Source organism: Sipha flava, unplaced genomic scaffold (assembly GCF_003268045.1).
Source record: "Sipha flava isolate LNK unplaced genomic scaffold, YSA_version1 3_pilon_pilon, whole genome shotgun sequence".
In the NCBI taxonomy this organism is placed as follows: Eukaryota; Metazoa; Arthropoda; class Insecta; order Hemiptera; family Aphididae; genus Sipha; species Sipha flava.
The window spans coordinates 540501-554121 of NW_020273108.1; the positions used below are offsets into that span (position 1 = coordinate 540501).

Sequence of the window (13621 nt, forward strand, 5' to 3'; positions counted from 1 at the left end):
AAATAGTGAACAATATAAATAATTTAATGTTATTGTAAACTCATTATTCTGTTCTATATTTTAAGCATTGAGTATGATCAATAACTCTCAAATCAGCCAAAGCACAATTTTTCGACGGAAATACTATTAATAATAATAATTTAGATAAAAGTCAATATTTCAGTAAAATAAAAAAAAAAATTGTAAGCAATTTTAGCGCATATTTGGTTCTTTTCTATATCATATTTGGACGTTTTTAGAGTAAGAAGTTACTAAGCTTATTTACTTTTGTGAAATTTATTATTATAACTATTATTATTATTATTATTATTATTAAGTATTTTTATTCATATTATTATAATTATGTATGTATCTTATGAATTGAATTTATTTCCGAAAGTAAATATGTTATTATTTTTAATATCTCAAAGATATATATTGAGTAACGATAATAAAATATGTAAATAATATTGTATTTCAATAACTGTAAACATTTGAATGACAATTTTCTTCCGCTGTCTTTATACTACGTATTAAACACTTTAAATTGGTGAGTATACAAATTACAACCATATTGGGTTGGTATATAATTGGTAAACAATTAAGATACTTAGAAAATGTTACTAGTTTTGTTTAATCCATTCCCAAAATATACAATACTCGGAGATAATACTAGTTTGTAATATTGAATCAAGTTTTGAGTGGTTTCGTGTAAAACTTTAAGACAAAGAGTGTTGAACTTATGTTAATTATTGAGTTAACAACAACTTTAAATTTGATAAAATAAGTGATTTTTAAGTCATGGGCGTATTTTAGTGTAAACAAAAATTAAAATACAACCAATATTATGTCATTAAAAATGTTATTGTTGTATAGAATGTCGTATAGTATATAATGTATAAAAAGTATAAAATATTATAATAATTATTTAAAGTGATATTATAATATTATATAGCTAAAAAACAGCATATAGTTATATTTAGATTATCATTTAGAGTTAAAATACAGAAATACAATTAGTATTCATATTTGAATTTCTAAAATAATATTAAATACTATAAAAATATCAAAATAATATCTAAATTACATTTATTAACTACTAAAATAATGGTTATACCGTGTTTTGTGTATTTATATTAATTAATAAATATATGTATATTGTTTTTTTATAATTATGTCAGCAGTAGTTTTAGTAATTTGTATAGATTATTATTTTTTTAGTTTGCGTTTAAATGACTAGAGGGTGAAAAAGAATAAAGCTCATTGAATTTAAAATAAGCGATAATCAAATTTACTTTTATTAGCAAATGTAAAAATGAATGACTGGATTTTATGATCGTAACCTCGAAAGTATAAAAGAAAGTTAAAAATTTTAAAACTTTATGGAAACTTTTCAAAATGTTTGAAAGATTAATTATGAGTCTTGGTCGTGTTAATATAAACATTATTGTTTTAAAGTATGTGAATACAAAACTGCATGTACATATTTGTTATTTTGGTTTGAGTATAAATTTAAGATACTAAATAATAATAATGTTAAACTTAAGCTAATGATCATTTATGGTATAATTATGGAAAGCATGGCAATAATGTGCGTCAAAAATGAATAATATATTTGTATTTATGTTTTCTAAGTAGGTTTAAGTTATATAACTTTTCTACAATGATCATATACATATATTTAGAAAATTAATAAATGCATTCATCAATCATTGCAATAAAACTTGAACACTTATTAAAGAAATATATATTAGTAAACTAGAAAATTATTAATTTTATCGTTTTGTGGTTGATTTATTTTTATATTATAATGAATAATTTTATTTTTATTAACATTATTTAGTTGATAAATTATTTTATACAGGTTTGAAAATATCTTCATAATTATAATAATGAGTTTAATAAACCCTAAAAGAAATGTTTTTGTGTGTTTATTTATTTTTTTAGAAATAAATTTACGATTATCTCAAAAAATAAAATAAATATATACTAAACAGTTATACCCTAAAGTGGTACTAGTTGAATGGGAACAATATCAAATGCATATCATGAACATATGATGTATGAGCAAGATCAACAAGCCTAATTTTTTTCAGATTAATTCTGACTCATAAATATTAATAACTCGTTTTTTCCACTCTAAGTCTTACCATACATCGGGGCTTACAATGCTGTCACAAACAAAACGTGTTTTGCGGAGAACGTTACAACTACGTGACTGGATTCCAAAAAAACTAATACTTTCTATTGGGCTTCTCAACTACATAATATTGTTTCTACAAATGTATTCGTGTTCTTAATACCTGTTTTCTTCTCAAGCATTACCATTATGCTTCAGCGAGGGCGTATCTAAAACACTACCTACCTACTAAATCGTGTTTTATATTATATTTCAGAAATAACGTTTTACCATTTCCCATACAAACAACCATGCTGTAATGGGGTACCATTTTTAAAAGTTAATACGAATTTGAACTCGCTCGTAAATATCACAAGATTATTGTGGATATGAAACATAAAAAATTCGTTTCTTTTTTTTTTTTTTCTTGTTGTTGAGAAATCTCGTATTTTATTTGTATTCGTGAAACTTGTTGTTATAAGATATGAAAATGATAGAGATTTAGAATAGTCAATTTGAAAAACCTAAGATCACTATGGGCCAAACAACGGTTAATGGGAACGAGTCATGATTAAATAGTCAACAAATAATTGTTATTGTCGAACGAGAAGAAAAAATTTAAAAAAAAAAAAAATAGATATTCCTGTCATGTGTGCTCTGAGTTTTTAATTTTTATTGGTTGCAATCAGTATTATAACAGCAAATTATAAAACTACAACATTTCGGTTTACATTGGTACTATTCTAATTTTCTTAAAAAAAGGTAAAAGATTTATTTTGACATTATATAAAAACAACATAAGAATATCAAAAGAAAAAGGTGTAGAAATATTCATTTCTACGTAATTCTTCTATAGTATAAGTGTAAAATAATGGAAATAATTTAATTTAAAATCATATAAATTATATTAAATTTATTTTATGTTTCTTATAGTTATATTAGGATTTTAATTAGTTAATTTAGAAATATTACCAAATTTATAACGAAGAAACATGCGATTTTAAATAGACACGTATATATATATATTAAATATACCCGAGTGTGTGTGTAAATTTGTAGAATTTATTCATTGATTATTTCAACAATTATAATTATGGTCGTTACCATTAAGCCGTGTCTACATATAAAACTACAGTGTTATAATTTTTATTGGTTTGTAACTACTATTTATTTTACGATCCTTGATATGGTTGTAAAATTAAATTGCAAAGTTTTTTTTTTTTTTTTTTATCAGTATTATTATTGATTATCTTCAGATGACAGTTAATAAATATGGTTCGTATAAAATGAACGACCAGTTGCACAAAAGTTACCGCGAATGCAGTGATCATCAAAAATTCATGTGCGTTTCGGGTCTTATTCACTCTGCGGCCGATGTCGATTAAGATGTAAATCCGCGTTCTTATCTCCAAAGCTATTTTATTGTTATTATTATTCTGGAAATTGTTAAAAGTTTATATTCTAGCGTAGTTAGATATCGCGAACCCTCGACGGGGTGTCGTCCATATTTTATTCGAGTATATTCAATACCGTTGAATACGATTTCATTAAAACGCAATACATAACTATGACGCATAAATATGCTAAGCACTATTCTCGTGGAACCGCAGCTCGGATTTGTATTTGAATACGAAATAACGCCACAGTAAATAATTTATATACACGCGAAATTGAAAAAAAAAATTCTGCGGCTGGTAATAAAATATGTCAACTCGAACGCAATGTACAGCATGACGTTATAAACGTTTATAAAGATGCTCGCGGCCACAAACATTATACAGTGCATTAGCATTGCGATTTTGGCAACAAGAAGCGTTTCACCCTCCAAGATATTTTATAATTATAATATTTATATTTCTTATCAGTAGGCAGTCTTTAGTTAATTTGACAAACACTTTTTTGCCACCGTAAATCTTAGGTCATGGTTTGTCCGCGTCGTTTCCGTTAAACATTTAAAAATACATTAAGTCACGGGGACAATATTGTCATTCTGATCTCAACAAAAAATACGATTACGATATAAATAACCTACTCGTGACGTTCGAAATTGAACAAACACACGAGAGCACGAAAATTGTTTTTACAATAAACAAATCATTCGTTAGTGCATTTTGTAATACGATAGTCGTTTGCGTACGTCAAAAACCAATTGTTTTTTTTTTTAATTTTTCAACAAAAATAATTACAAGTAAAATGGGTGGTTTAATGCTTTTGGACCACAAACGCATACGGTATTATGTGGTGATCACGCACATGCACACATGATCGTGCGATCGCAGTTGAACATCGGCTCATTTATTTATTCGACAGTTGAACTACCCGAGGATCGTTGGTCGCGCATACCCAGGTAACACGGTTTTTATACGTATTATTTCATTTTAATAACATAACGGTGGAAATGACGTTAGTTTGGTTTTGTTCGCAGCCGCAGTTACCTGAGATTGGTGATCTTATAGTTCAACTGAACGGAGCCTTTGATCCACGTTATATGTATCGGCTGGTCTCCGGTCGCCTCGCAAGCCATCGACGCCATCCCGCCGTTTATCGATGTGTACTTGGTGTTCGGTAGTATTATGTGCGGCAAGTCTGAAAAAATAAAACGGATGACAAATGGTCGGACGACGAATGATAAAAAAAAAAAAAAAAAAAACAGCAAATAACTGTATCCGACGTCATCTCTCCCTGTCCGTATTCATACGCATTGATATTCTAGCACCTCGTTCGATACGTTTACACGCAATACCGTACCACCGCAATCACTTAAAATGCATGTATTCGGTGCTCTCGTGTCCGCAGGGGCCTACGTCGGAAACGGTTCACCACCACTATGCGCCCGAATCGGTAAACCACGCACTGCGACAACCGTTCTTGCGTGCCACATTCATAGGTGTCGATATCGTGTACCATTATTCATTCGGCGAGTCGCGGTCTTTGGATTTTCTCTTCCGCGACCCTTCCGGCCGTGTTCCTACCCGAGCGTTATGCGTTCGACGCGTACCACAACTGGTGCTTCATAATATTGCACCGCGCAGAGCCGTAGGCTGTACAACGTAGAATTTAAATGGAGTTCGGTAACGAATCGTTCGAAATAATGTTGTACGTTATAATTGTACAGTTTCGAAAGTGGTGTGATGCATATGATGTACGAATGAATTAAACAAAAACCATATCGTCTTGTAGGTCAGTGATTGAAAATCTACGACGGGCGTGAAAATTGAATTATTCGTTAAATTACGTTTAATCTTTAACAGTAAATAACAAGGCGAAATTGAACCCCTTTTAAAGTAGGAACGTTGGTTATATGGTCGATTTTTTCTTCGATTCATTCACGCGAGTCAATCTTTTCGGAAACGATTTTTATTAATTTTTAATTTAAAAATCGACCAACAGATCAATGCAGAAGTGCCGTGTGTAATTTATTATTAGTTAACAATTATAAGCTGCTGGCCATAGATTAATTGGCTTCAAGTGTACAACTACAAAAATCATATAAAGCAAATTGGTAAATAATTCATGTTATTTTCTCAAATTAAATCCTCATTTTATTTACTTAATGCACAAAATAAGTACATTTAATTAAATTACATTACATCATAATTAATTGTTTTTACACACACAATATTTTAATAATTTAATGGTATGTATAAGAAGAAGAAAAAAAATGAAAAATATACCGCATAAACTATATGGCAAGTAATGTTAAAAAAATTTGCCACCTCTTTTATAAGTAATTATAGTTATTCCAAGTATGATAAATTTCAAATCAACTCGTTGCGCTTACAACTGCAAGTGACTCCCGTCCGTTTCGGGATACAGCTAGGTAGTGTAGTGCCCCCACTAAAAGCGTAAGCAATTGCGTAATAGGATTAAAGTTTTATTTTTAAAACATTAATTTAAAATCACCGACAGTATAATAATTAAAAACGTACGGCTCAAGCGTCACAATCCCATGATACGTTTTATACTTTAATTTTAACGTTACTGCGTGTGACATAAATCAAATATCACGAGCTGTATTCGAAATACGTGTAACAACAAATAATTGTTTTTATCTCATCAAGTGAGGTTTTACGATTTGCCACTTGGCTTGTCTAGTCTTAAACGTTTTAAAGAATATTGTTACTTGTTTTCTTCCCCATTTTCTAACTCTCTATAGAATGCCAATTCAGCGAAAGATATTGAACTAAGTTTATGTCATAGCCAAGCACGATTAGTATTGTACGTAGTAACGTAGTATAGTACGTGTAACCGCATATCAGTTGCCGTATTTTGGCGCATATCACAATGCAATTGTATTATATCAAATGGCTGTGTGAATGGAAATACGAATACTTGTTTTATGTAAATCTCAACCGTCTTGGTATTATTTTGCAAGGAAATATATTATGTATTGATAAATACATTTTGACGTCTTTTCACCGAACAAAAACCAATATGTGCAAGTTTATCACCAGTGTACCGAAAGCTAACAGTATGATAAGTGTGTGGACAACCAGACAATAAAAGCACACACTTATGTATTTTCACAATCATTTTAAATTTAGATAATCGTTTTATTTTCTTTTAAGCAGGATTTATTACATTAAAATCTATTGTGTTAAAAATATTAAACTTAATAAATTTATCAAAATTAATATTTTAGTGAGGATTACTTTTTTTAATTCATAGTTAAAACATCACAAACCGACAATATAAGTTTTCAAGACCGGCAATGTTTTAATTAATTTATGTTTTTTTATGTTTTTCTATATACGAATATGTTTTAATTTATACGTTTTCATAGCTAGTGTAGCTAGCTAGTGTAGCGGTAAATTAAAATCGGTTTTTTCGGTACCAAATTTCGCATTCTTGCACCATTGTTCCATCCATCTCATATCATTACGATAAATATTATATTCATCGAAAACCACTAACCTTGCACCTTGAGACGAATGACCGAGTTGATGGGCGTGCCGACCTCGTTGTCCGCCTCGCATATGTAGTACCCTTCGTGTTTCTTCGTCACTTTGCTGATGACCAAGGTGCCATCGGACGTCACGTTGTCCAACACGTCGGTAAACTGATCCGAATCTTTGCCTGAAACAATCAAAAACATTATGGGTGCATGTTGCAATCGACCGCGTCTCGTGTGTGTTTCTAATAATATTACTGGGTCCCTTTCGCCATTTTATCTTCGGTTTGGGATGTCCTGATGCGGAGCAGTTGACTTCCGCCTGATCGTCTCGTACCACATTCACATCCTTGGGCTCGATTATCCATTCGGGAGGCACTATATCATACGTACAAACGGTTTTTATCGGTTTTTGAAACTCATATTTTATGTGTGTGTGTGTGTGTGTGTGTGTGTGTGTGTAAAGTTTCAACGGTGTATGTGATATTACGGTGCCAAAGTGGTGCTTTTCGCATGCAAAATATAATAAAAAGTGATATGCGAACGTAAGGTTCGCCTAAAACGATCAAACAATTAATGTTGAGTTTCGTAATCGACAATATACGAGTACGATCCGATAAACGGGTGGATCGATCGTTGAGTGGTTGCACCTCGTACCAGCCGCCAGCGAATGCGGTGGACCAGAGATGCGGTTGTTCGTCGACCTAAATGTTTGACCCAGGCGATACACCTATCTACCGTTATCATGCGCTCCGTCTGCGTTCAACGTGTAGCGACAAAGTCAGCTTATAAAATAATATTGTTGTAATCGTAGCGTTACGAAGAGAAACAAAAAAATAAATAAATAAATAAAAATATTTCTTTGATACTTTTTGCGGATGAAACTAGTGCCGAAATACAAATCGCTTTGGTAATCAATCAATGCGCACTCAGACGTACGAGTTGTGGTATTCGTTTGCAGTGTTTTGCCATCGCGTAGGATATGAAAACATTCGTTTTTCGGTTGTTTGTTCAATATTTTTGGGGTTTGATCCGTTTTTTCCGCCCGTATTAAAAACTGATGTACGGGTATTATTCACTATATAATAGCTATAAAATAACTAAAAGGACATTGCAGTGGTTGGGATAAAATGTATTTTTTTTTTTAAACTCGATAAATAATATAAAAATAAAAATAATTAATTTTGACGTTTTGAATTGTTGCGCTTTTCAATTGAGTTTTAAATTCCGTTGTGCTAACTCGTTTTATGCAAGTTCTGGGCAATTAATTTACTTTTTAATTCACTTTAGCAGTAAACTATAATTTATACATTATACTTTGTTTATTATTATATCTAAAAGAGAATATCTTATACGGTATGTATATATTTTGATTTCATTATTTTTGGTACTCGCGCTATAATAATAGCTTGAGTACGATATTTCATTCCCGAGTCCTGAATGGAAACTGTATAGCCTTTAAATCCACTCCGTGATATTACGAGAGTTTCACCAACAAGTTAATTTTCTTTAATAAAATTCAAGCATTTCGAGAACTTTAGAAAAACAATCTGTACATAATAAATAGGAAACAGATTTATAATTTATCACCCTGAACAAAATATATAATTACAAATATTTATTTATACGAGTAGGCAATAAAAATATTTATAGTATGCGACAATGTGCTCGTTAATTTATCGACTATTTTTGAGATACTACAAAGTTAAATTAAATCTATTCGAGTTGAAATAATTTTCAAAAATATAAAACAATTAGTTTATTTTCCATAAGTTACGTCATAAAATACGTTGAAAAATGAAACTGTCCATCAAATGTCAATTTATAGCTCCAGATTAGGGTTCGAATATCTTTACAATTTCATATTTTTTTCTATTGATCCAATTTAATTCGGACTTGAATACAAATTTCATTAATGTTCTACTGATCCAAATAATACTATTTTTACATTGCATATTTTTACATATTTTATGGTTTTATATTTTAAATTCATACTTTTGGGTTTTAAGAATATAAATGCATACAACAGTACATTTACGAACTTTTCTAAAAACAATTTAAATCAAAGAAAAGTTAAAAGATAAATTATCGAACTTTATGTTTGTCCCAAATATTTTATATTCAAATTTGATCAAATTAAAAAACTATTGTATCACTTAAATTGTAAATTTTTATGTAAATACTTAATATTAAAACATATATAAGTAGAATATGAAAATAAAAACTTATAAAATTAAATATATACTTATGAATTATAATTCATTTTTAATACTTAAGGTAAAATACATTTTAACTTGCATATTTTGGGTTTTATTTTAGCTAAAATGCATATTTTATATTTTCTGTAACTACATACTTTGAATACATATTTATTAACTTTTTAGGACATTAATGCATACATATCACAGTTCTTTTAAGTGAATAAACATTCGACCCTACTCATGATTATAATGAATAATAAGTAAAAAATCTGTGGCTTAAAATAGACCAACCTTTATTTTAAATAAATTTGGATATAAAGCTGATAATGAAGTAAAATTATAAGAAATTTCGTATTGAATAAATTTTCAAAAATTGCCGTCACTTCTTACAAGTGGAGTACTCATACTCATGAGTGTTTGCGCACTTTTTAATTAAGTCTATACAAAAAAAATAACCAATTATCAACAGGAACTATTATTTGTTTCTTACGATTTCCTTTCGCAAATCAAAGTGTGTCGAATCTTTTAAATGGGTTAAAAAATCAATAAAAATTGGTTTTTAAGTCGTTATGCGTACGGTGGTACATGTTTTTGGCGCAATCGTTTGCGATATTTTCGTCAAAAAAAGGTTTATCTGAGAAGCCAACATAACTCTCTCCCCCAGATATTACTGGTACGACCGATCAAACGCATCTCTGGTGCCACTGTTTTCGGGGCGGCTCGGTCGAGGTACCGTTGACGGTCAGGTGCGCGGTGAACATGGCGCTGTGCACCGGGTTGGCAGCCACGCACGTGTAGTCGCCCGTGTCGGACCGAGAAACGTTATTCACGGTCAGTATGGTGGAGTAAGCGTTGAAAGGCGTCGTGACGGCTCCACCGGAGCCGTGGTGCACTAGGTCACCGTCCTTCAGCCAGGTCAGGTTCAGCGGCAGGTCGCCCTGGTGCACCGTGCACGCCACCTGGACCCTAGAGCCTTCGGTGAGTTCGGAAAAATAAAACGGAGTGATTTCTGGTGGCGCTGGAAACAGAAAAAACAACGACGGCGACGGGAAGAAACGATCAAATAACAAGTACAAATGCAAAGGCAATTCGTGCAAGATGAGTAAAAAATTAAAAAAAAAAAAAATAAAAATATATAAAAATATTAGTGAAAATAATTAATGAATAAATAAGAAATTGTGCTCGTTCGATGTACGCGCGCACACGCGAAACAACGTATGTGACGGAATGACCAAATTGTCATCGTTGATGGAACGCGTATTATTATTATGATCAAGGCAGTGAAGTTATTCAATTATCACATCATTTTTGCGTAGATGCTAACGCTCTATGTTCAACAAGCTAAAAATGTGTTACGCTTAAGAGGACCCTTGTGTGTTGCATCCGTTATACAAACGTTCAGCATAGAAAATCTGCGTCCATTAAAACCAATTTTATGATATTCGTTTTAATATTAGGATAAAATAATTTAAATATCAAACTTAAATACGAGAACGTTATCTGTGCAATTATATAGATTTTTACGATATTATAATTTTTAAAAGAGTTATGCTTATGTAAAATATTAAGTTTTTAAAAAGTTCATTACAAGCTCAACATTTAAGATATCGTAAAAATCTGTGTTATTGGGCAGATTACGTTATTCTCTTCGAGTTTGATATCAAGTCAGTTTACTCCTGTATTAGAGATAATAACATAAAATCGGTTCTAGCGGATGCTGATTTCCCATGAATTATGTTTATCAGGCCGTTAACGTACATGCGGGTGTTGCGTCCTCGTGGTTATTAATTGAAATACAATTTACTTTAATTTTATTATAATGAAATGTAATTTTAACGAATGTTAGGAAGACTTTAACTGTTTTACATAATAATTGTACAATTTTCATAATACACGAGGAAATGGAATTTTAACTGAGTTAAAAGTAAAGAGTGAAAGTTAAAAAGTGATTTGCAAAAAAAGATACTGTTCGTTTTTCTAAATATTTGAGCGAAGAAATATAGCCAATGGAGGCACTGACTGGATCAGCAATAATGTATTACACTTATACGTATACGCGTATAGTTAGGAGCATCGTTGTGGAAATAAGTTTCTTCAGGAACTTGTTGTGTGATAGCAGACAGTCATCCGACTTCGAATAGCCGAAAAAAGAAAATCGATTGCTTGTCGTAATTCTGCGAAAGTTTTTAATTGTAGAATTTCTTTGTATTTAAATTTTTTTTCAACGCGAATTTCAAAACGATTATCGCAACTTTTAGTGTATTTTCGGTAAAATCGATTCACAATGAGATTTTGCGATCACTTCACTGCCCTAATTATTACATACCCATCACACGATGGTGTGATTTTATGTATTCGTACGCGAGTGCGAGTGTGCGCGCGTGCATGCGACGTATCATATTGTTCGCGTGTATCAAAAACACTACTGGTGCTATAACGTAACGTGTTATTGGTTTAAAACAATATATTAACACAATGTGCGCTTCACGTGATCGTACAGACGTCGTGAGACCGGCGTGCCCGTCCACAGTAGACGTTGGAGTGTTGTTTACGGTATTATTATTATAACTAATATGAACGGCAACCACGGTACACGGTCGCAAAGTAACGAACACGAGTCATTTGGTGGTTTTCACTAACTCGTGTACATGAGTTCAGCGCGTGCCAACCATGAACCTGATGGCGTTTTTACGACATTATTATATTACGCATTCGCGAAATCGATTAAAATATATATAATATCGTAACGTTATCGATTTTCGGAGGATACGTAACGATATCTGTATCGCACTCAAACTTGTACAGCATGCAGGTCGCATACCTTAGAATCGTATCTTAGAATAATTGCACGTATTTTAATCTGTGTAGTTGTATAATATAGGTTACGGTAAAAGTGCGGATATCGGTAGAATTACACTGAACGTCCGAGTCTTTTGAGATTCACACAATCGTTTATCGAATTCATTTTTCAATTAGATTACATTTTGGCTAGATAATTGTGCGATTAGTTTTTTCAATTGTGTTCCATAATCGGATATTTTCAAATACATTTAATAATTTATATCATACGTTACGTCGTTGTGAACAGTACCAGAACTGATTAACGCTGTGTCCAAATACACACTATATTTATAGATATAAAAATAATATTCAGTTGTAATTCAAAACACCAAAGTAACGAAAATAATGAAAATAACCAATTACATAAAGGCACAACGATTGCAATAGTTCGGACACGCTATGCGAAGGGATGAAGCAAAGGCTATGAGGGCAACCATAGAATACCAACCTAGTGGGAAAAGACGGAGGGGTAGACCAAGGGAGTGGTGGTTCGATGGAGTAAGCCAGGATCTAAGAACACTAGACGTAGAAGCCTGGGAAGAAATTATCCATTATAGGGAAAGATGGATGGCTTTGACGGTGGTGGCGAAGACTCTCGGAGAGTCATAAAGCCAAGAAGAAGAAGAATTCAAAGCGTTTTAAATAATCAGACACTTATGGTTATATTTTGTAAGCTAATTTTAGCAACGTATACCTACGTATCAGTATAACGTGCACTAACACCTGATTTAGACATATTTTGAGCCCCTAGGCTATATAAAAAATATGGAATTTTACACTAATTTTTTTTTTAATATTATATTTTATACAATGAAAGTTGTATTCTAAAAGAAAAAAAGGCTCATAAAAATTTCAGACTCCCTAATATCGTAAGCCATAGGCAGTTGCCTATTATGTCTATGTATGAACCTGACGTGCACAGTACTTGTTCGAATGATTTGGAATATTTGCATTGTCGAAACAAACGGTTTTTTGATTAAAAACCAAAAAACCTTTATTTTCCCGGAAAGTTCACCGAAAGAGTTTTACTAAACATTTCTAAGTAGTTTCAACTAAGAAATAGTTCAAAGTATTAATTTGTAAAAACCCGATGCACCCATATAATTACCATTCGGCTGGCTGGCCTTTTTACTTCCGTTTGTAACTTCTAAGATTTCAAAAGAACGGCCGGTAGTATTCAGAAACTCAGACGTTATTCAAAACCGGCTGTCCATAAAAACTTGGATCTATCGATATCCGAACACTTTTTCCGTAGCACCAAACATTATACAACGATACGTCATTCTCATTCACTTGTGTGTTCTACAAGCTAACAAGATCACATTTGAATGATTTTATAAACCGTACGTTTGTACGTTATCATATTATTGCATAGTTCGACGAAATGTTCCATACATATTTAGATTATGTTTGCGTTTAATATCTATGCATAATTCAACAATGTGACATCGTTGTTTTCCTCGTCGCAGACACGCAGAAGTTTTGCGATACATGTTGGTATAGCGATGATATTATTAAGTGTACTGCGATAACGCGGGGCCAACACTCCGGGACCGGTCACACGCGTCCTCTACTGTGATGCGACGTAGT

At 31.8% G+C, this 13621-nt stretch overlaps 1 protein-coding gene across 4 annotated transcripts in view; it reads right to left on the reverse strand.

Annotated features, from left to right (window-relative positions):
* LOC112688762 (Down syndrome cell adhesion molecule-like protein Dscam2) overlaps positions 1-13621 on the reverse strand; it is a 366044-nt gene that overhangs the window by 16248 nt on the left and 336175 nt on the right. For 3 of the 4 annotated variants that reach the window (XM_025562113.1, XM_025562116.1, XM_025562112.1), the window contains 3 exons: positions 7248-7367; positions 7013-7174; positions 4534-4684 (listed from right to left, as the gene is read on the reverse strand). In XM_025562113.1, coding sequence (XP_025417898.1) covers positions 4534-4684; positions 7013-7174; positions 7248-7367 — 433 coding nt within the window. Of the gene's footprint in view, positions 1-4533; positions 4685-7012; positions 7175-7247; positions 7368-9923; positions 10209-13621 lie in introns of all 4 variants that reach the window. The other variant, XM_025562115.1, reaches the window with a different exon arrangement.